This window comes from Camelina sativa, chromosome 11 (assembly GCF_000633955.1).
Source record: "Camelina sativa cultivar DH55 chromosome 11, Cs, whole genome shotgun sequence".
NCBI classification, from domain to species: Eukaryota; Viridiplantae; Streptophyta; class Magnoliopsida; order Brassicales; family Brassicaceae; genus Camelina; species Camelina sativa.
Window position 1 is genome coordinate 7,162,485 of NC_025695.1, and position 23,488 is coordinate 7,185,972.

Sequence of the window (23,488 nt, forward strand, 5' to 3'; positions counted from 1 at the left end):
AAGATTTCAGCATCTGTGGTAATGTTACGTTTACAGTTAGGACAGTAGAGATTATGAGTCTGTTGCTTCTTTATCTCATCCAAAGCCTCATCGGGACTTCTCGTCTCGTCATGTACAACTTCAGATCCATTATTGTTGTTGTCTTCTTTCTTGGTTCCTACGTATAATACAACATTTTATTAATTGGACTCAAGAAAAACACAAATTTTGTCTTTTAACACTTTCTTGATCATGATAACTTAAAATAGTTTTCTTGCTTCATGATGTGCGCATCAACAACATTTGTCTACCAGATTAGCGTGCTACATTATACATGCGATATCCTCTATTCTCTCTAACACCAAAAACTATTACTGTTATAGAATGCATCCAACTTATATTAAAAAAAAAAAATCAACTAACTTAGATCTTTCTATATATTATTATATCTCAAGACTTTTGTTCTTGTTTTCATGAACATATATAAAAATGCGCAAAATAGGAATAAAATGAAACTGTTTTTCCAAACCAAATCACAACGTAACGTAAGTCTTAAACTATATATACTAACGCAAATTATTAGCTCCAGTGCTCACGCTCTACTGCCATGCTACATGCCAAATGCGATAAGAACGTTGGGTAAGCTTAATAACATATGTATGATTTGCATTCTATATATGTTCACTGTCTTATGATATAATGTCGGAGCCAACAGTACATAGATTTTCTCTGCAGTTACCTGTGTCTTGCTGTGGTGATTTTGTGGGATCATCATCCATTGAACGCTGAGGAGTGGTTGTGGCCATTGTAGAAGGTGAAGAATTGATCATATCAAAGAGAGACGGAGAGGATGCTTATTTATATGCCCACAACCTTCTTATATATTATCTGAAATTTTTCAACCGTAGAATTTTGCTGGAAATTGGAGGGGAATGTCCTACCAATCTTCTACAAAATAAAACGAGCCATATAGCCATATGAAATCAGTGGGAAATATGTGAGAAATTTTCCACTATTTTTTTTGTCGACATATATATAAAATTGTTACAATAACACCAAAATTTAAATTTGCAAAAAAACATCTACATAAGGTGCTTTTTTTCTTTCTTCCTTCAACAGTTCAGATTATTTTGTATTTTAAGATAATAATCTCATATATTTATTTTAAAGGTGTGTGATATTATCAAACTCTTTCAAAAAGGACATTCAAATATGTAAGTTTAATTATTCGTTATTCTCAAGTTTATGTGCTTTTTACTTAGAACCTTGTTATTATTTTTTTATTCCTAATTAACTAGATTAGAACATGTAATTCTCTACAATTTTTTAGAAAATTATATAGAATTGATTTATTTATTTCAAATATATACTCTCGTATTTATTAAAATACCGTAAAACAATTGGAGATAAATCATATAGCACTTATTCATATTTTCACTTTTTCAAAATATGATTTCACTATGATTTCAAAAAACAAATTTGGATTAAAAATATCGCCATTTAGAGTACTCATTAAATTTTGAATTCACGCTATATACAAATTGGAATGAACTGATTATTGCAAACTGTAAGGTGGTACAAAAGTCAAGAATTGTAAGAAATTAATTTTTTTTTTTCATATTAAAAAGAAATATTCTCAAATTGTTTTTTTTTTTTTTTTTTAACAACTAAATTTAATTAGAGTGTATATGGTTGATACAAGAATTCAGTTAACCAAGGGGGAGTACAGGAAAAACATTATACATAGAAGAAATTGTAGAAGCATGTTGAGCAAGTTTATCCGCAGCACTATTTCTCTCACCGTTTATATGATCCAGAGATGAGTTAGGAAACTTTGAAGTCCAATAACGTATGTCCTATATAAGCGATCCAAGCATGATATGATCCTCTCCTCTGTTTACGATCGTTGTCAATTCCTGGTTGTCACTTTCGAATCATACATATCGGAATCCATTGGCCCACATCATTTGCAAAACATGAATGAATCCTAAAGCTTCAGCTTGAATCGGCGAGTCTGAAGGTGGTAGTTTAGCACAACCTGCTTGTATCACATATCCATTTCTATCACGAAGAAGCCATTGCTTGTATCACATATCCATTTCTATCACGAAGAAGCCATCCTGTATTTGTGAAAGGCCGGTTTTGCACAAAGCCACTGTCAAAGTTGCATTTTAGCCATCCGTCTGGCGGTGGTGACCATTGGGAACATCTGTCGGATTTGCGGTTTTGGTTTGTAGGAGATAGGTTACACATAATGGTCTGATCCAAATGAACTTCTATCCATTCTTGTGCTTCCTTGTTACCTTTGGTAGCTTCCTGATGAGGTAGTCTTGATATCTTTCGAAAGAGAAAATCATTTCTGGCTTTCCATAGGCGCCACATGATCCAGAATGGCAACAGGCGTTGAAGTGAAGGAAGAGATTGAATTTTTGACAATTGCAGGAACTTACCAATATTATCCTCCAAATCATCACCAAGTCTGTGATATCCTAAAATGCTGCTTACACTCTTCCAGACAGCTTGTGCAAAAGAACACTGGAGTAAGATGTGATTTGTTGTTTCATCCTCAAGGCAACATCTTTGACAGATTGGGTTTGCTGGAATTTGTCGTGTGCGTAGATTTGTTGAAGTTGCCATTGCTCCTGATAAGCATCGCCAAAGGAAGTGTCTTATTCTTTGGAGTGATATGGAGTTTCCAAATATCTTCTTTTAAGATAGCTGATCCTTGTGGTGGAATAATAGCATTGTCTTCATCGACATCTATATGGGTTGCTACCCAGTAGCCCGACTTCACACTGTATATCATATTCTTAGTATACACCCAGTCAAAGGTATCCTGATCTGCGTATTTTGAGAGGTATATACTTCGTGCTAGGACTTGATCCTCCGGGTTAAGCACTCCTTGAAATATATAAGGATTCCATTCTCTTTTATTCTCCTGCCAGAGGTCCGAAACAGTCATTTGGGGGTCTAGAACTGGGCCATGTGCTGGCCGAGGGGGCATCGTAGGTAACCAAGAATCCTCCCAAATTTTTGTTGTTATACCATTCTCAATCCTTGCTCGAAGGCCAAGTCGGAGTAGTTCTTTCCCAGTCTGAATCGATCGCCATCCATATGAAGAGCCATTCCTTGTTTCAGCCTGGAGAAAAGATTGGGTTGGATGATACAACCCTTTGTACAGTTGTGCAAGGAGGCTCTGTGGGTTCTTTAAGATTCTCCATGCTTGTTTTGCCAAAAGAGCCCTATTAAAATTGTGCAAGTCTTTAAAGCCTAAACCTCCTTCATTCTTTGGTAATGACATTCTATGCCAGGCTACCCAAGGGATTTTACGTTTATCTCTCTTCTTTCCCCACCAATACGTTGATAAAACACTGTGAATGTCATCGTAGATACTTTGGGGCAAAAGGAAACAGTTCATCGAATACACAGGCATAGCTAAAGCAACTGACTTAATCATTATCTCCTTCCCGGCTGGAGATAAAAATTTATGAGACCATCCTTCTGTTCTTTGTTTGACTCTCTCAACAATGTATTCAAATAATTCAGCTTTTTTCCTACCAAACTGTTCTGGAAGACCAAGATATTTACCTCCACCACCAACATTTGTAATACGCAATCTGCGTTGTAGTCTCTGTGGCTTCTCTTCATGGATTTTTGTTCCAAAGATAATCGACGACTTCGAATAGTTAATCATCTGTCCTGAAATTTCTTCATATCTCTTGAAAATATTTGTCATATTTTGACTGTTAGACTCGGTGGCACAGCAGAAGAATAAGGAATCATGAGCAAACAGAAAATGTGATATAAACCATTCACACTTACAAAATAAGATATATTTTGGCAGCTATAAGGAAATGGCGATATAAAAGAATTTATGAATATTATCAAATTGTTAAACCAGTCACGACTTTACAATAACACCGTCGCCGGCGGAGGTTGGAGTGCGATTCGGATTCGTGGTGGGTTCCATCGGAGACAAACTAAGACGAGATGCAGAACCTTCTACGAACTTATCACAATTTATGGTTACTCTCGATTTTTTCTTAAAAAAACTTTATTCCCATTATTGAAATGAAGATATGATTTTTTCTTTCTTCTTGATGGTTTTAACTTTTAACCAAACACTCTATTTTGGTTATACATACGCGCGGTTATACCAAGCACATTTATCTACCATGAAATAAATAAAAAACTTATGAATTCTTACATCAAATTCACTAACACCAAATAATTAACACACCACATTTCTACGTGAAAACAATATATATAAACCCTACTCATACATATTGAGGTATACATGACCTGATGACTAGTTAATTATTAGTATGAACTTTTACTTGTTAAGCTTAATTATGAAACACTCATTCATAGACAAAAACAATTTATGGAAGGGTTTTTGAAAAAAGAAATAAGAATTTACAAGATTGCAGATTCTATTTAATCATTTCTTAATCCTTTTTATGGTATAATAATTAATTAGTCCGGACAAAACTAATCGGTGTTAGAATAAAAAATAATAAAATATCTTATGCCAAAACCGAATTTAACCAGTAGTCACGGACGTACCTCTAAATTCGTTATTCTCCCAACACGTGGTGGCAGTCCAGAGTCCAGCACTAGGATTGACGAATGATGGCTGAATTAACTTTTTCCACGTGTTACTCTAAAATCTGGGGTATTATCGTAAAAGAGTAACTACTACGAGGGTACATTCATTCACCAACGTAATCGTCATTCTGCTTACTCCTTTTTTTTTTCTTTTCCCGGTAAATTTCTGCTTTAACCTTTTTGTTTGTTTGTTCGATCTGTTTTGGTTTGGCCAATAATGGGAACTCTTCTTCCACCATTTTTCCTGGAAAATCTCGAAATCTAGAAGATGCATCATCTCTCTAAAGACCCAATAGATCTCTCACTCTAATCTCTGTTTCAGATCGGATCGAATTTTCTAAAAATTTTTGTTCGATTCCGATTTGATTTTAAAGACATGATTACGAATCCACGTATGTTGTTCTACACCTGCATTGCGAAAGGAACAGTGATTCTCGCGGAGTTCGTTTCGAATGAAGAGCCAGGAATCGAAGATCTAGCTTCGAGAACGCGCCTCCTCACCACTCGATGGTCTCTCACACAGTACGCAAGAGAACTTACGCTTTGATCATCGATGGAAAATTTTTTTCGTATTTCGCCATCTTAGACGAGGCCGTTACGAAACCTGAGTCTCTCTGGCTCTTCGATCGGTTGAAATCGGTTACTGAGTCTCTTATGGAAGACGGATCCACAGCGGATTCGCTTGTTAATCATCCGAGTCGACACTGTCTCCAATCGAAGCTTGATCCAGTCTTCGCTGAGATCACTACTAATAAGAATAAGGATTTGGAATTGGAGTTTGTTGGATCTTCTCCTAGGACGAGGGAGATTAATAATCCGAGTTTGGATTCGTCTAGAGGTCGAAAAGGCGGTGGTGCGTTTATGCCGCTGTTAGGCAAGCCGTTGAGGGTGTTGAAGAACAAGAAGAGATTGCATACTGATGAGAAGAAGATGGATTCATTAGGAGGAGGAGGTAATAAAGGAGTTATAAATGGTTTGATGATTCATCATGATCATCATCATCATAGACAAAAGGCGAAACAGATATGGAAGAAACATGTTTGGGTTGTTTTGTTGTTTGATCTCTGCATCTGTCTTGTTCTGTTTTGTATCTGGCTTTGGGTTTGTCAAGGCTTTCAATGCATCCTCCAAGGTTAAATATATAAATAAAAAATACTTTTATACAGAAAAACTTCATCAAATGCCTCTTGGTTTACACGTTTGTGATGATGATGGTAATGTTTTACTTTTGTTTTTTTTTTTTTGTAATAATATCATGGGTTTCCTTTTCTTTTAGCTGTCAGATTACTTACTTGTGTTCACATTATGTGATTTGGACGGGGAAGATTGGATCCAAGCCAGATCCAGTTACTACATTAGTATTGGTTTGCAATGTCGTGCGTAGACTGACCTTTTTCCATAAAATCTCCACTCACCCTTCCTTTTTGACACGCTCCACTCATTTTTTTTCTTTTCCGAAATAGTTAGTACACCAATAAATCTTTAAAACAGCTGTTGACGAAAAAAGACACGTATATAGTGTCTCATTGGAAAGATGGGTCAGTTACTCCCACTGCTTAAAAGTCAAGACCACACGACTAAACTTCATATATCATCCAATAAAACAAAGAGACACTTCAATTATTATTATTCTTACTTCCAGAACTCACTCAGACGAATCAAAGTAGCCAAATAAAGAAGATAATGAAACCTCTATCTCTATTATCCGTTATTCTAATCATCGCTTTGACAACAAGCTACGTTGTTGTTGATGCCTTTACCAGAGACGATTTTCCAGATGATTTTCTCTTCGGAGCCGCCAGTTCTGCTTATCAGGTTCGAGTCTATCAGCTGCTTCATTTTGTATGTTCTTCTTCCTATTTTTTGTTTTGTCGAATATAATAGAGTTGTTCTTTGCTATGTTGGGAATCTGTGGATAATAGTGGGAAGGAGCTGTTGATGAAGACGGAAGAACTCCTAGCGTATGGGATACTTACGCACACTCTCGTAAGTATTGTATATACATCTTATGGGTTTGGATTTTCCAATAGATAAATTCCTAGGTTGTTGACTAAAACAGTATGGGGTTCATATCATACGTTACTTAATCTGTGGTTCCATATTATTAGCGTTTTATATTTCGAATTTTTGAGCCACTCTTTGTTGGAAACTTGCAGACAATAGAATTTGCGGTAATGGAGATATAACATCTGATGGGTATCACAAATACAAGGTTTTTTTTTTTTTTCTCTCATTCTTTTGCCGTTTACTTTTTCAAAGAAGTACTTATCCTAAGTCTCTGGCTCTGTTTTATCAAATTAGATGTTGTTGTTACTTTTGGCAGGAAGATGTTAAGCTGATGGCAAAAATGGGTTTAGACTCATTTAGATTCTCAATCTCCTGGTCAAGACTAATACCTAGTAAGTAGTAACGCCTCTTTCTTCCTGGTTTCTTTTTTTTTTTCTTGCAAGTAACGATGTTGTTTCTTGACCTCTTTATTGTCTTTGTGGCTTTTCAGATGGAAGAGGACTCATTAACCCAAAAGGCCTATTGTTTTACAAGAACCTCATCAAAGAACTAAAAAGCCATGGTGAGGTTTTGTCTTTATATGTAATCGCAACTTTAAGCAATTCGTAGCTTCTAACTTAAGTTTTTGCAAACACTACTAACAGGAATCGAACCACAAGTTACGCTTTACCACTATGATCATCCTCAGTCTCTTGAAGATGAGTACGGAGGATGGCTCAACCGCAAAATCATGTAAAAGATTACTAACAAAGTCGCTTTTTGATATGAATTGTAAGAAATAACATCAAAAATGTTGTTTGTTTTTTTCTCATACTGCAGAGAAGACTTCACTGCTTTTGCAGATGTATGTTTCAGAGAGTTTGGGGAGGATGTAAAGCTATGGACTACAATAAACGAAGCTACAATATTCGCCCTTGGTTCTTATTGCCAAGGAATCTCGCCGCCTGGACGTTGTTCTCCTAACATATTCGTCAATTGTTCTATGGGAAATTCTTCTACAGAACCATATATTGTAGGCCATAACATTTTGCTAGCTCATGCCTCTGCTTCGAGATTGTATAAACTAAAGTACAAGGTATACACATATATATATCTCTCTTACTCGCTCTTAAAACCCCGAACCTCCACTCCGTATTGATCATAGTTCATATGATGGTGCAGAGCAAACAGAGAGGATCCATAGGGATTAGTATATATGCATTCGGGTTTACTCCCTATACAAACTCCAAGGACGATGAAATCGCAACTCAAAGAGCTAAAACTTTCTTCTTTGGCTGGTGAGAAAATAAAAAGATTTCTTTAATTTCTTTTGTTTCAATAACTTGAGGACAAGATCTCAATACTAAATTGAGTAATTTCAGGTTGTTGAAGCCTTTGGTATATGGAGACTATCCGGATGAAATGAAGAAAACCGTGGGATCAAGATTACCAGTTTTCTCAAAGGAAGAGTCAGAGCAAGTTAAAGGATCATCTGAGTTTGTAGGAATGATTCACTACTCGACATTCTATGTCTCAAACCGACCCACACCTTCGTTCTTTCCCATGAACGAAGGCTTCTTTAAAGACATGGGCGTCTATATGATCTGTAAGCTTAGCTTCTTACATCATCAATAATATTAAAAAAAAAAAAACTAGCTTCTCAACTCTTTTTAACTAATTATTCTTCTTCTTTGGACAGCCACTGGGAATTCTTCATTTCTTGTGGTAAGGTCTTGCGAATATGCAGAATACATATAAATCTTATAATAAAAGCGCTCTTGTTTGATTTTTCCTAAGATCAATTGCTTTTTTCTTGAAGTGGGAAGCTACTCCATGGGGTCTTGAAGATATTCTTGAGTATATAAAGGACAACTATAACAATCCCCCAATATACATTCTTGAAAATGGTACACTTGATACTCTCTGGTTTGTCTGCTTGAAAGCACACTTTCTTGTTCTTAATTAAGATTCATTGCAAATATTTTAATATGAAAACAGGTAAGCCGATGAATAGCAATTCGACACTACAAGACACAGAAAGAATTGATTACATTGAAGGTTACATTGGTGCTGTGCTCAACGCCATCAAGTATGATTCTCCACCTTCTACATCTTTTAGTCCTCATATTTACTTGACTATGTGTTTTGTGACAAATCTTTTTGACTGATCAGGAATGGATCGGACACAAAAGGTTACTTTGTATGGTCGATGATTGATATGTATGAGTTATTGAGTGGATATACGACCAACTTTGGATTGTACCATGTGAATTTCAGCGATCCTGGTCGCAAGAGAACTCCAAAGCTCTCTGCTGCTTGGTACACTGGTTTTCTCGATGGTACAATCAATGTTGCTTCTCATGATATCATTCAGTTGGAGAGCAACTCCTCTGGCTCTTCTTCGTTGTAATGTGTATTTAACCAAAGGGTCATGGTTTAGTTTATTTCATCTATACTATGAAATACCTCAGCCACTTAGCAAATGGTTTGATAAGATTTGCATATGAAATGATGCATGTAGCTGTTGAGACCAACAAAGGTTGCATAATAAAAATTAAACCGTTTGAGGTAACTTACAAAAAAATGATGTACGTGTAAAAGTTAATTAAAATGAGCATTCTTATCGCAAAAAATAGTGTGATTTTACTTTAGCATAAACCAAAAAGAGAAGCAAATGTCAATCAACCATTTAAATTATTTTCCGAAATTCATATTTTAATATGCAAAGTTGTTTGGTAATTTAAAGAATATAACAAAGGGACCCTTCGATTATCCATAACTCACTCAGACCAAAGAGAGCCAAATTGCCGAATCTAGTTATCTATATATCCACAACTCACTCAGACGAGAAGTAGCAAAAAAAATGAAAATGAAACCTTTATCTCTATTATTTTCCATTTTTCTGGTCATCTTTTTGACAACAAGCTACGTTACCGTTGATGCCTTGACCAGAAACGATTTTCCAGAGGATTTCCTCTTCGGAGCCGCCACTTCTGCTTATCAGGTTCGAGTCTCTCTGCTTTCATCCTCTGTTCTTCATGTAATTTCTTCTTTACTGTTTTGTCTAATATAATGGACTTCTTTTTTTGGAAATTTGTGGATATAGTGGGAAGGAGCTGTCAATGAAGACGGAAGAACTCCTAGCATATGGGATACTTTCGTACACTCCGGTAAGTATATTTTTATGTTACATTCATATCTTACGGGTTTGAACTTTCGAATAAAGTCTTTTTTAGTTACTCTTGTTCGAAACTCGCAGACCGTGCTGGAATTACAGGTAATGGGGATATAGCATCTGATGGGTATCACAAATACAAGGTTCTTTCTCTCATTCTTTTGCCGTTTACTTTCCAAAGAAGTTATCGTAATTAGTCTCTGGCTCTGTTTTCTCAAGTTCGATGTTGTTGTTACTTTTGGCAGGAAGATGTTAAGCTGATGGCAGAAATGGGCTTGGAATCATTCAGATTCTCAATCTCCTGGTCTAGACTAATACCTAGTAAGTAGTAGTAACGCCTCTTCCTTGTTTCTTCTTCTTGTAAGTAACCATGTTTGTTTCTTGACCTTTTTAAATGGTTTTTTTCTTCTGTAACTTTTCAGATGGAAGAGGATTCGTTAACCCAAAAGGCCTCTTGTTTTACAAGAACCTTATCAAAGAACTAAAAAGCCATGGTAAGGTTTTGTCTTTATATGTTATCGCAACTTTAAGCCAATTCATATAGCTTCTAACTTAAGTTTTGGCAAACTACTAACAGGAATAGAACCACAAGTTACGCTTTACCACTATGATCATCCTCAGTCTCTTGAAGATGAGTACGGAGGATGGGTCAACCGCAAAATCATGTAAAAGATAAACAAAGACTATGATCTAACACAAAGTAGCTTTTCTATATGAATTGTTTTTAAAATAAAATAAAAATTGTTGCATGTGTTTTTTTTTTATACTGCAGAGAAGACTTCACTGCTTACGCAGATGTATGCTTCAGGGAGTTTGGAGATCATGTGAAGCTATGGAATCCAATAAACGAAGCTACAATATTCGCCATTGGTTCTTATGGCCAAGGACTCGGACCGCCTGGACGTTGTACTCCTAACATGCTCGTCAATTGTTCTACGGGAAATTCTTCTACAGAACCATATCTTGTAGGCCATAACGTATTGCTAGCTCATGCCTCTGTTTACAACTTGTATAAACTAAAGTACAAGGTATATACACATATCTATCTCTTATATTCACTCTTAAAACCCGAACCTCAAAACTCCGTATGATCATATTTCATATTCATGGTGCAGAGCAAGCAGAGAGGATCCATAGGGTTTAGTATATATGCATTGGGGTTAACTCCCGCTACAAACTCCAAGGACGATGAAATCGCAACTCAAAGAGCTCAAACTTTCCTCTATGACTGGTGAGAAAAGAAAAAGCTTTCTTTAATATCATTGTTTCAATAACTTGAGGACAAGACCTCAAAGACTAAATTGATAACTCTCAGGTTGTTGAAGCCTTTGGTATTTGGAGACTATCCGGATGAAGTAAAGAGAACAGTGGGATCGAGATTACCGGTTTTCTCAGAGGAAGAGTTAGAGCAAGTTAAAGGATCATCTGACTTTGTAGGAGTTATTCACTACTCGACATTCACCGTCACAAACCGATACTCAGCTTCATCTATCTTTCCCATGGACGTAGAAGGCTTCACTAAAGATATGGGCGTATATGTGTCGCGTAAGCTTAGCTTCTTTAATCATCATCAATAATATAAAAAGCTTAGCTTCTCAACTCTTTTAGCTAATAAATTTTCTTTCTTTGGACAGCCATTGGGAATTCTTCATTTTTTGCGGTAAGGTCCTAAAAATCTGCAGAATACATATAAATTATCTAAATAAAAGCTCTACTTTGATTTTCTTGGATTAATATGGAGATTTTCCTAATTCATCAATTGCTTTTCTTGAAGGTGGAAGCTGCTCCATGGGGTCTTGAAGATACTCTTGAGTATTTAAAGGATAGCTATAACAATCCTCCAATATACATTCTTGAAAATGGTACGTACACTTCATTCTTCTTTTTGTCTTCTTACTCTCTGATTTGTCTGCTTGCAAAAGCACACTTTCTTGTTCTTTCTTTATCAGAAAACAAAAAAAAGATTCTTCATATTAATTGCAAATTCTTGAATTAAAAACAGGTGCGCGTTTGGAAAGCCATTCGATGCTGCAAGACACAAAAAGAATTGATTTCATTGAAGGTTACATTGGTGCTGTCCTCAACGCCATCAAGTATGATTCTCCTTCTGCATATTTTAGTCCTCATATTTACTTGAATCTCTGTTTGTGACAAATCTTTTGATTGATCAGGAATGGATCGGACATGAGAGGTTACCTTATATGGTCGATGGTTGATTTGTATGAGTTATTGGGTGGATATTCGACCAGCTTCGGATTGTACTATGTGAATTTCAGCGATCCTGGTCGCAAGAGGTCTCCTAGGCTATCTGTTTCTTGGTACACTGGTTTTCTCAATGGTACAATTGATGTTGCCCCTCAAGATACTTTTCAGTTGAAGAGGAACTTCTCTAGCTATTCGTCATTGTAATGTATTTAACCAGTTGAACTGGTTTTGTTTATTTCATCTACATTATGTACATGGAGAGTTGGTTGGCATTTTAAAATGGAAGAGTTAGTTTTGGAAATATATTCATGAGCGGTCACAATCACAAGGATTACACTTCACGGGAAAAAAAGAGAAAGATATCCCTATAGTCTTCTTCACATGTGTATATTTGTCGCGTTTTGCGTGTGGATGAAGAAAGGATAGGAAAAATGCGTCACTCAACTTTTACTGGTCCACGAAAACGCACTAGACGCTTCAATAAAGGAGGAAAATATAAATGAAATTTTTTCTGTCTGGATTCAATTTCTCTGGTCATCATTTTGACAACAAGCTACTGTCATAGACCGATCACAATCAGAAATACACTAATAAAAAGTAAGCTCTTAACGCCGTCCATATACGATTTTAAACAACCAATAGAAATTTGACATATCACTTATTAATATTTTATACAATTTTCAGAATTTTCTATATTAAGAATTATTTTAAACAATCTATCATGATTTGACATGTCATTCATTAACATTTTTTAAATTTACAGAATTTTTTAGAAAAAAGAAAATTTTAAATTTATGGAAATCAAAGAACTAAACACAATATCCCATATCGGCTAGAAATTTTTTAGACAATGGTTCAGAACCAGTATAAATAAGATTAATATGCTTCCAACAACGAATGAGCAGGAAAATTTGATTTATCAGGCGTCCAAGTTTAAAAGTTTTATTTGGTTTGATATGGTTTTTTATTTGATCAAATTAAAACTTTAAACAGTTTCAAAAAAATATTATAATATTTAAAAATTTTAAAAGTTTAAATATTATAAATATTGAAACTTTTAAAAGTTCTTAGCTTTTTTTTTTTAAATATTATAAGTTTTAAATTTTAAAAGTTTAAAATATTATAAATATTGAAAATTTTTAAAAGGTTCAAATTTTATATTTCGAAACCTTTTAAAAGTTTAAAATATTATAAATATTGATGCAAAACATAAATTATTTTATTTATCTACATTTGTGCTTTTTGTTTCTTATGAGCTGTAAAACATATTTTTGTGTATGATTTTATAGATGAGTTGATATTCTTTCATTAATTTTTTATTTTTGGGTATAAGGAAGAAGTATTGACATCGCAAGACCTTAATTTGATGTTTAAGTCAAATTTTGAGGTTTAAAGAAGAAAGATGGACGACAAACACACATGTTTTATTAGCTATACATAGGCATGACCAGGGTTACGGTTGTCACAGTTAAGGTTTATTAACTATCGGTTATGGTTAGAAATTTTTGTAACCTTAACCAGAATCGTTTAACAAACGGTTAAACGTTATGTTTAAATACGGTTACGGTTCAAGCGGTTACTATTATATACGGTTACAGTTATTTGATAATATGATATGGTTGATATTCTTTGATGATATAATATAATTGATATTATTTATTTATAATTAATATGTTCTTATAGTTTACTCATATTTCTATATATCATATGATTCATATTAAATAAATAATTATTAATATATTTTATTATGTTTTTAAAATATTATAAACCAAGTAAGGATTTTGGTTTGAGAAGTTTCTAAACGCGTGGATCTAAAACCAAATAAGTATATGGATAAAATTGTCAGTAATTGGGTGCATGTGTTGAGTATGCTGGTAATCTTGAATTTCACAAATTTTATGAGAAAAGAAATAATTTTGTTTTTGGAGTTTGATGGGTTAACAAGTTGTGTGGTATTCTAAAAAAAGGTTTTTCAGTGGAAGAATGTGAAGAAGTTGACGAGGAAGAAGAAGAAAAAGAGTATAACGAAGAACCAAACGGTAAAAGTTACTATGACAATTAACACAAAATTTGACAATGAAAATGACAAGAAAGAATATGAAGAATAAGAAAACATTGAATAAAAACACGAAAACATAGGTAGTAGCGATCAATTAAATATGAAAACGAGTTAAATTCATGATTATAAAATTGTTTCGTTTTTCTGGTGGTCAAAGAAAATGGTTTAGGATATGTGAGGTCATCAGTTTGATTTGCCTCGCCTGGACGTCAAGTTAAATTTATGTTTTTTTATCAGATTTGATTTAATAACACAACTGATTTTTATATTTTAAAAATTGTGTATCTGAAATTTAATTTTTTCTTTTAGTACTAATTTTAATTTTTTTATGAGATAATATTTTATTACCGTAATCAACCACACATAGCATGGATTCAAAACCTAGTAGATCGTAAAAAACGTAACTTTGATAAACTAACGATGTATATATGCTATACTATTGTTGGAAAAAAAAAAAAAACTGTTATACTATTGTCAGAAGTAGATTATATATGAATCCTAAAATATGACTTCTGAATTCACACGGCAAGATATCCAAACTACTTAAGGAACTTGGAATACAAAAACAAGGATTGAAGCGCCTTATCGAACTGAAACCATGAATTGAAGCGCCTTATCATTTGCCTGAAAAGTTGTAATTTACTAATTTTAGTTGTTGTTGGGTAGGTGCACAACAACAACAACAACAACAAAAAAAAATTGTTGTTGGGTCTAACGTATAAAGTGGGATCGGGCCTTACGTTAAGAAAGAGTTGGGCCTATTTGGGCAGATGGTCTCACATTATCTTTTCTTTTTTTTTTAAATGGTCTCACAACACATTATTCATTACGGTTACAATGATGATCGGTCGCTCCGCTCGCATAGAACCAGGTAAAAATTAATTATATATGCAGCAGCAAATCTATATACTATATTTATATGGTGAGAACGAAATCATAATTGGTACTGTAAATTTCTACTCGTGGTTTACATAAAATAACTGTCATAGCACAGTTAGTTACAGCTAAATATTTTTGACATATATACATGCATATTTCAACAAAAGTTTGGGTGCCGATCATCTCATGTTTGAGTGGCGTGTTCAGCATGACCAAATCTTTTGTCAGAGCGTTGTCCATTGCAGTAAGACCGGTAGAAAACGCCTTTGTTTTTTAATTGCCAACATCCTTGTATATTATTTCATGATATAATTAACGTCACGTGTCACGACCTTTTAAAACTTTAGTAGGTTTACAAATAACAAAATTTTACTCTTTTTGTTATCTTTTTGCAGATACGCCAACTCCTGTAAAGAGAATTCCATGTCCAAACTAAACAAGTAATCAAAAACTTGAAAAACTACATGCAACACACCAGCCCCCGGTCATTGTCATTAACCAAAAGCTCATATTTATAAAAGATGATTATGGGTCCTAAAAATTAGATTGGATTTACGGGATTAGTCACTGATAATTGCTCCTTTTTTTGTTTGTTAATACTGATACATTTATTTGAGGTTTAGTTGAATTAAGTTCGTAACGCTGATTATTCTTATGAACCTAACTTATATCGAGTGTTAAACGGTGCGTTTTGCTCTGAGGGTGAAAAAACAGCGATTTAGGGTTTTTGCTTCTTTCTCACGTTTCGATGTCGTCGGCGGTTATCACGCCGGTAGTCAAAGGTATTGTGAAGTCTGGAGTGGAGGTTGAAGAGGGGGAGATTCAAGGTAGCGGTGATGATACATGCGGGCTTCCTCGTGGAGAGGATTCGCTAAGTCAGGAGGGTAGTGTTGGTGTTGTTCCGGCTCCGGGTTTGCCTGGTGTTACTACGGTTGGTACTCAGGCACAAGGAGTTTACGTTAAGTCGGGTGGGACCCGTAAGGATCCCAAAAAACCATGGGTGTCCTTGGTCAAGGATTTCGATGCGATGGAAAAGCTGGATTTGCCTATTGAGGAGGTTGATGGGGTGCCGACTATTCGGATCCCAGATAGTGTTTTTGAGGAGGCTCACCCTTTATGGGAAGATTTTCTTGTTGGGAAGTTTTTAGCCAAGGCTCCCTTTGTGGGAGGCATTCATGCTCTCGTGAATAAGATTTGGACTTTAGGAGATACAACGATAAAGATTGATGTCCATGTAGTGGATAATACTACAGTTAGATTTCGTATTAAGGATGAGCGTAAAGGCTGCGGGTTTTGCGCAGAGGCATGTGGAACCTTTGTGGAGTTCCTGTAGTTCTCACAAAATAGAGCCCCATTATTGATGCAGAACATGATGAAATCAAATCTGTGCCACTTTGGGTAATTGTCAAGAATGTCCCACCGAAGTATTTTTCTTGGAAGGTGTTGAGTGCTATCACTAGCCCTCTTGGCACTCCGAAGAGACTTCATCCGGAAACAGAGGCTTGTAAATCATTTACTGAAGCAAATATATTTGTGGAGGTGGACTTGACAAAGAGCTTACCAAAGCATTTGTCGTTTAAGTCCGCGAAAGGTGGTGATACATTGGTTGAGTTCGTTTATCCCTGGCTGCCACCAAGGTGTTCTAATTGTTCCAAGTGGGGTCATAATACTTCTGACTGTTTAACCAAGAAGCGATAACTGGAGGTTAAGAGAGGTGAGGAAGTATTTGTTGCGGTGGCCTCTGTTTCACAGGCTGTATCGGAAGTGTCTCAGGAGCCTGTGGCGATAGTTCCGGCTGTCTTGGGCTCAGTTCCCATTGTTACGATGACTGAGGTAGGGGAGACAGGTGGGAATGCAGATGACGTTCCACCCGCGGAGATTCAAGGGGAAATAAGAGACTCGGGCTGGTGTACTCCACCCAAGGGGCTTCGTAGTCCTTAAAAGCAAATGACATCTAACCAGGATGCGGCTTCCATTGTCTCTAACTCTTTTTCATGTCTGAGTGGTAAGGTTGAGATAAGGGATGATATACACGGTGAGTCGGAATAGGATGAGGAGGAGGAGTCGGGTTCTGGTGAGGTTCAGGTTCTGGGGGTTACGAAACCCACTTCTGAAGCAACAGTGTCAACAGGTGTCGGAGTAGACTTGATGCTCAGGCAATCTTTTCCACGTGCTTCCAAAGACGGACATAAGTTTCTAAATAACGTTGGTGGCCAGATTTCTAGGATTCATCCACCTACCACTGTCAATACTCGTCATACTTCCAAAAATCTCTGATGTCAGGGTTTTTCTAGAATATTAGAGACTTTCATAAAAAAGAAAAGCATTGTGTTGTCCGTGAATGGCTAAATAGTGGTCGATTTGATTTTGGCTGTTTAATAGAAACAAAGATCAAGGAGAGGAGGGTTGATCGAGTTTTTCCGTCAGTGTTTGCCAACTGGTCGCTTCTAACTAATTATGAAGAGCATCGACTAGGCAGGTTGTGGTTAGTGTGGCGAGATAACGTGAGAGTAACACCTATCTATAAAACATCTCAACTTATTACGGTTTCAGTTTGTGTTGAGGGACTACAGGAGTTTTTTCTGACGTTCGTCTATGCTTCTAATCTTGTGGCATAACGGAAATCCCTCTGGGCAGACCTTCGCTCCCATAAGGATTCTCCTCTGTTTCGTAATAAAGCATGGCTTATTGGGGGAGATTTTAATGAAGTTCTGGAGAATATTAACCATTCTCTTTATGCGGTAGCACCGATGGTTCCCTTTGGTATGCGAGATTTCCAGGAGTTAGTTCGACACTGTGAACTAACGGATATGAGTTATCAGGGACAGAGATATACCTGGTGTAATAAGAGGGAAGATGGGGTCATCTGTAAGAAATTAGACAAAGTTCTAGTTAATCAATAGTGGATGCAGCAATATGGTCAGTCCTATTCGGTTTTTGAACCTGGAGGTTGTTCTGATCATCTGCGATGTCAGATTCATATTTCGGGGGAGGAACAACGGATTAGGCGACCTTTTAAGTTTGTCAATCCAGTAGTGACACACCTGGAGTATCACAGAGTGCTTGCAGACAAATGGCGAAAGTCTCCTCCCCTTTTCCATTCTACCTCTGCAATGCATCGTGTCTCCAAGTCATTAAAGGGCTAGAAGCCACTATTATGAAATATAGGGAAGGAAATAATGGGCACCATCACGTAGAGAACCAAGAAGGCTTACTCTGTTCTCTGTCAACTGCAACAGGCGAAGATGGTTAACCCTTCTTCACAGGCGGTGCGTGAGGAGGCGGAAGCCTTTGCCAAATGGAAGTCTTTATCGGACATTGAGAAACGTTATCTACAACAAAAAGCCAAACTTCACTGGCTTAAAGTTGGAGATCAAAAAAATAAGGCTTTCTATGCATCAGCTAAACTACGAGAGATGCGAAACCGTATAAAGGAGATCCAATGTGATGATGGGAGCATTGCTAGCACTCAGGATCATCTTAAAATAGTTGCTGAAAGATATTTCAGGGATTTCCTCTCCTTCTCACCAGCTGACTATGTCGAATGGTCTCCGAAGGAGTTGGCAGACATATTAGAGTTCCAATGCGATGCAAATGACAAGTCTCTGCTTATTAAAGAGGTCACCAAGGAGGAGATTAAGAAGGTTTTATTTGCCATGCCAGCTAATAAATCTCCTGGTCCTGATGGTTTTAACGAGTTCTTTAAAGAATCTTGGTCGGTGGTGGGAGAGGATTGTGTGATCGCTATTCAATCTTTCTTCAAAACAGGATTTATGCCTAAGGGGGTCAATTCGACTATCTTAGCACTAATTCCTAAGAAGAAGAAAGCTCAGGTTATGAAGGATTACAGGCCTATATCATGTTGTAACGTTCTCTACAAAATCATCTCTAAGATTCTTGCTAATCGTCTGAAGGTGCTCCTGCCAAAGTTTATCTCCAACAACCAATCTGCTTTTGTTAAGGACAAGTTGCTTATGGAGAACCTTCTCTTGGCTACAGAACTGGTTAAAGATTACCACAAAGATACCATCTCTCCACGGTGTGCGATGAAAATAGATATTTCCAAAGCATTCGACTCTGTGCAATGGGGTTTTCTTCTTAACACTTTAAAAGCTATGGACATTCCAGAACAGTTTGTGCACTGGATTCAAGTCTGTGTCACGACTGCTTCCTTCTCGGTCCAGGTCAATGGGGAACTAGCCGGCTATTTTAATAGCAAGAGAGGGCTTCGACAAGGTTGTTCTTTAAGCCCTTATCTTTTTGTCATCTGCATGAACGTCCTATCCCGCCAGTTGGACAAAGCTGCTAAGGCACATAAGTTTGGTTTCCACCCAAATTGTAAGTCCCTAAAACTCACGCACTTATGCTTTGCGGATGGCCTGATGGTCTTTGTCGATGGACAACAGAAGTCCATTGAAGGTGCTCTGGCGGTTTTTGAGGATTTCGCTATACATTCTGGCTTACGAATAAGCATAGAGAAGTCTACTATCTAAACGGCTGGTATCCTTCCGGATAAACGTGCAGAGATTCTGCAACAGTTCCCCTTCGCTTCTGGTTTCTTACCGGTACGATATCTCGGTCTACTTCTCCTAACCAAGAGAATGTCTTCGGATGACTATCTTCCCCTCTTGGAAAAAATAAGATCGCAAATTAACACATGGACTGCGAGGTCTCTCTCTTTTGCAGGGAGACTGCAACTCATCAGTTCGATCATTGTCAGCACTACAAATTTTTGGATCTCTGCATTCCGACTCCCTAAAGCTTGTATCACCGCTATTGACAAGCTTTGCTCTGCTTTCCTGTGGTCTGGTCCCACCTTGCAGTCTACCAAGGCAAAAGTTGCTTGGTTGGAGGTTTGTTTACCAAAAAAGGAAGGCGGTCTAGGCCTCCGTTCAGTTGTAGAAGCAAATAAAGTAAGCATGTTAAAGTTAATTTAGCGGCTCTTATCAGCTAAGGACTCCTTATGGGTTCAGCGATATCTCATCCGGTCAGGCTCGTTGTGGTCTGAGAAAGGCAACTCATATACAGGTTCTTGGATTTGGAGGAAGCTCCTTAAATATTGAACTCTAGCTAAACAGTTCTCCTGGGTTGTAGTGAGAAACGGTATATCCACCTCATTTTGGTTTGATGATTGGAGCACATTGGGTTGCATTTATGACAAGGTTGGAGATAGGGGACCTATAGTTCTATGTATCCCGCTTTCTAGCTTTGTGGCTGATGTTTTGGATATGCCTAGGAGACGGGACCATAGACAATCGACGCTTAATCTCGTCGAGGAGGAAATACGGAATTGTCAATCCTCACGAACAGGGGAGGCTGACATAGCACTTTGGAAAGGCAAGCATGATTGCTATCGGAATAAGTTTTTAACGAAGGACACATGGTTACAGATATGTGAAGCTAAACCAGTTTTGGAATCTCACAAAGCCATCTGGTTTCCCTATGCGACGCCAAAGTTTGTTTTCATCACATGGTTAGTGGTGAAAAACAGGATCTCTACTGGGGAGAGAATGCAGGCCTGGAACCGAAATATCGACACAAAATGTGCCTTCTGCAGTCATCCACTGGAAACAAGAGAGCATTTGTTTTTCCACCGCCCCTTCTCTCAACAGGTTTGGGAAAAGCTGGTTAAAGGACTTCTAATAAACAGATATACAACAAGTTGGTTGGAGGTGCTGACTTAAGTTAGTGGCAACGATTTGGATAAGTCCACAAGGTTTCTTTTGGGCTATACGTTTCAGAACACGATCCATTCTTTATGGAGGGAGAGGAATGACCGTCGAGATGGAGAGACACCTTCTACGGTAGAAAAACTTACCAAACTGATTGATAAGAATGTCCGCACCCGACTTAGTATGATCGGTGGAGGCCACAGTATTCAAGTTTGGTTTGCAACAAAGTCCTATTAAGCATGCTGTCTGTATTACTTTTAAGAAAAGCTCTGTTATAGCTATGTAAAACGTTTATTTCTTTTGAATATAATGTAACATTTATTAAAAAAAAAAAAAAAAGCGCTGATTATTCTTTTTTCTTTTGCAACTTTTTTTAAATATTCTTGCACTAATTAAAGATATTATTCAGATTAAAAATTAGATGTTTCTTCAAAGAAATAATACCCTGGATAACGATTATACGGAGCAGGTTGCACATAATGATCAGATACGCTCATTCAACTCAAGGTCCTGCTAATTAGGCCATGCATGCATGGACTATCTAGTTGCATGAAATCTCAAAGCTCTCTTTTAGCAGAAAAATAAATATCAACTTAGTAGGGAGGATCACAAAGATAACATGATCAGCCTAATATCCTCGAAATCTGTTTTTTCAATGCATATACCATTTCACCATTCTCATCATCTCATACATATCTCATGCAAAGACAAGAACAGCCTTTGACTTTCAACGCATCAGATTTCTCGCTTTCACCAAATTTGTTTAATGTAGAATAATTTGTCAGAGACCTTGATACTCTTTCTGTTTACAAGGCTGATTCCTTTGTAGTTTTTCTGTAATGTAGATGTCATCAGTATTAGAACTCGAAAACCTTGGAAAAACTCCTCTTAAGATAGCATATTGACATAGCCAAAATTCTTATCATCACATTCCAAGTTCATCGTAAATGTGACCTATATATAGTCATGATCGTGTTCACCTTTGACGGTCTAGCTGGATAAACCCATTCAAATCTTCTAAACATCCACGTTTAAGTCACTTTTCTTATTCCACCACTTCTATTTTAACGCTTACACATACACAATCGAATCGAAATATACTGTACGAATTCAAATATGTGTAATAAGCAGTAACAACACTAACATGACCCGTTGATTACATGTCTAGTCATAATTTCCTTTAGCTTTCATGGGATTTATATACGATGATCAACTACACAGTCCATAACTCACATATCTAATAAGGAAACACTATAATGGTCAAAACACCATAATGGTCAATTGAGAAAATAAGATATTTTATTTTTGTCGACGATAAAGACTTCAGAACACATAGCTGTTACATTTATTGTTACCAGTACCAGTGTACCACTATCGCAGCCTTGGTTTTTATTGTTCTTTTTTTTTTGTAATAACAGTTAATAATGGTATTATTTTTAGCAATAAAGGCTCGACATGAAATTTGAAAGGACCCCCAACGTTAAAAAATCGTAACGTAGGACCACCACTCACTTTGTAATAGTATATTTTTTTCTTCTCTTCTCTTTGGGTCATCTCTCGTGAATAAAGAAGCGCCACAAGGAGCGTTTTATTTAATTTTTCTATTCAACACTCCATACTCAAATACACTTCCTCACATTATTTACACAACTCTTTTCCATTTTTTTTTTGTGAGCTCGTCCATATTATTCGGACGAAAACAAGATAGTTACCTTTTTTCTCTATTTAAATCCCAACCCATTTCATATAACGTCAAAGAAAGTGATGGAGTTCGAATTTGATGATCAAGAACGGTTCTGTGCGACTCCTAAGCTTCCTCTGTTCTCGATTCCACTTAATAGAGCATGTGAGACCCCTGGCCTAGCGACACCACCCGTGAACATCGCTGGATCGGTCCCGTTTCTATGGGAGGAAGCTCCCGGAAAGCCTCGCGTCTCCGATGAGAACAAACCGCCGACGTCCAAGCATAACCCCGGAGAAGGAGAAGGAGGAGGAGGAGGAGTTGTAAGGTGTCTTGAGCTTCCGCCGAGGCTGTTTTTCCCAGCCGAGAATGAGCCATCCCCGACCACAGTTCTCCATGGTCCTTACGATATACCTCGCCGGTCTTTATCGGTGAAAAGGAGAAGCGAAAGAGACTCTGAGGGTAGATCCGAGTTTTCACGTTCCACGAATGGGCGCTGCTGCGACGACGGCGGCGGCGGCGGCGGAACAACGGTGAAGATAAGTAGGGTCAAAAGAAAAGGAAGCCTCTTGAATCTTTCTCAGTCCAAATCGCAATTCTTGGTAAGTTTTTGGAACACATGTTTTGACTCATGATCACCTTTTACTGTTATAAAATCTCGTTTTTTAGTTGTCTAATTACATTCTTACGTTATTCCAAAACCCCAACCATTTTATCATAAAAAGTCAAATTTTATTTAATGACTACTATATATTTCAAAACATAATTTCAACGTTTTTGGTATTTGAATAACTGTCCTTTTTAGGTGCAGATAAAAAGTCTTTGGGTAGTATGGTTACTCTTATTTCTATTCCTTTATATAGTATGGGGTTATTATTAATCTTCTACTTATGGTTGGTTAATGAAATAATTTTAGGCTCATCATTTTGATTACATAATTAAAAAAATGCAGGCAAGGGTTTACCAAGGATTTAAGCAAGTGATTCCATGGAGGCGTAGTAGGCAAGAGAATCTTCCAAGAATGAGTTCTTCCAATATTTAAGCAATTAAGCTGAATCTCTTAATATTTATTTTTAATTCTCTGGATAATTATGAACTAATATCCATCTGTATACACCACATAATTTAACAGACATGAGAAAAATAATTACTACAGTTTAACTTTACTACAGTTTAATCAAACCTCGAACTTCACTGCTTCTTTTGTGATTATGTGATTCAAGGGTTAAAACATTTTGATATCA

The 23,488-nt window shown here is 36.7% G+C and overlaps 5 protein-coding genes across 6 annotated transcripts in view; 4 read left to right on the forward strand and 1 right to left on the reverse strand.

Moving 5' to 3' along the window:
• The window catches only part of LOC104727712, a 4,353-nt gene extending 3,568 nt beyond the window's left edge, over nucleotides 1-785 (reverse strand). The window contains 2 exon segments of the mRNA XM_010446792.2: nucleotides 29-157; nucleotides 719-785. Coding sequence (XP_010445094.1) covers nucleotides 29-157; nucleotides 719-785 — 196 coding nt within the window.
• LOC104722129 (phytolongin Phyl2.1) lies at nucleotides 4,939-5,799 on the forward strand. The gene is given in 2 exon segments (XM_010440240.2): nucleotides 4,939-5,066; nucleotides 5,069-5,799. Coding segments are annotated over 2 exon segments (759 nt in total). The 5' UTR covers nucleotides 4,939-4,963; the 3' UTR covers nucleotides 5,725-5,799.
• On the forward strand, nucleotides 6,149-9,155 carry LOC104722131 (beta-glucosidase 10). Its single transcript, XM_010440242.2, has 13 exons — nucleotides 6,149-6,402; nucleotides 6,510-6,573; nucleotides 6,744-6,799; nucleotides 6,911-6,986; nucleotides 7,085-7,156; nucleotides 7,239-7,326; nucleotides 7,414-7,669; nucleotides 7,756-7,871; nucleotides 7,956-8,179; nucleotides 8,273-8,298; nucleotides 8,393-8,480; nucleotides 8,572-8,662; nucleotides 8,746-9,155. The coding sequence occupies exons 1-13, from the start codon at nucleotides 6,271-6,273 to the stop codon at nucleotides 8,981-8,983; spliced, it is 1,527 nt and encodes a 508-aa protein (XP_010438544.1). The 5' UTR covers nucleotides 6,149-6,270; the 3' UTR covers nucleotides 8,984-9,155.
• On the forward strand, nucleotides 9,367-12,256 carry LOC104722132 (beta-glucosidase 9-like). Of its 2 annotated transcripts, none has more exons than XM_010440243.2 (13): nucleotides 9,367-9,577; nucleotides 9,680-9,743; nucleotides 9,833-9,891; nucleotides 9,994-10,069; nucleotides 10,171-10,242; nucleotides 10,326-10,413; nucleotides 10,521-10,776; nucleotides 10,864-10,979; nucleotides 11,064-11,293; nucleotides 11,383-11,408; nucleotides 11,523-11,610; nucleotides 11,751-11,841; nucleotides 11,920-12,256. In XM_010440243.2, the coding sequence occupies exons 1-13, from the start codon at nucleotides 9,437-9,439 to the stop codon at nucleotides 12,155-12,157; spliced, it is 1,545 nt and encodes a 514-aa protein (XP_010438545.1). In that variant the 5' UTR covers nucleotides 9,367-9,436; the 3' UTR covers nucleotides 12,158-12,256. The 2 variants fall into 2 exon arrangements, with proteins under 2 accessions (XP_010438545.1, XP_010438546.1); XM_010440244.2 differs by having other exon boundaries at nucleotides 9,810-9,891; nucleotides 11,920-12,157.
• On the forward strand, nucleotides 22,134-23,410 carry LOC104722133 (uncharacterized protein At4g00950). Its single transcript, XM_010440245.2, has 2 exons — nucleotides 22,134-22,846; nucleotides 23,197-23,410. Exons 1-2 carry the CDS (start codon nucleotides 22,328-22,330, stop codon nucleotides 23,284-23,286), a joined length of 609 nt encoding a protein of 202 aa, XP_010438547.1. The 5' UTR covers nucleotides 22,134-22,327; the 3' UTR covers nucleotides 23,287-23,410.

Coding starts and splice junctions, on each gene's coding strand:
- LOC104722132 (XM_010440243.2), top strand. CDS start 9,437: ATGAAAATGAAACCTTTATCTCTATTATTTTCCATTTTTCTGGTCATC. Junction 9,744..9,832: donor GGATACTTTCGTACACTCCG/GTAAGTATATTT, acceptor CGAAACTCGCAG/ACCGTGCTGGAATTACAGGT. Junction 10,414..10,520: donor TGGGTCAACCGCAAAATCAT/GTAAAAGATAAA, acceptor TTTATACTGCAG/AGAAGACTTCACTGCTTACG.
- LOC104722131 (XM_010440242.2), top strand. CDS start 6,271: ATGAAACCTCTATCTCTATTATCCGTTATTCTAATCATCGCTTTGACA. Junction 6,574..6,743: donor GGATACTTACGCACACTCTC/GTAAGTATTGTA, acceptor GGAAACTTGCAG/ACAATAGAATTTGCGGTAAT. Junction 8,299..8,392: donor GGAATTCTTCATTTCTTGTG/GTAAGGTCTTGC, acceptor TTTTTCTTGAAG/TGGGAAGCTACTCCATGGGG.
- LOC104722133 (XM_010440245.2), top strand. CDS start 22,328: ATGGAGTTCGAATTTGATGATCAAGAACGGTTCTGTGCGACTCCTAAG. Junction 22,847..23,196: donor AGTCCAAATCGCAATTCTTG/GTAAGTTTTTGG, acceptor AAAAAAATGCAG/GCAAGGGTTTACCAAGGATT.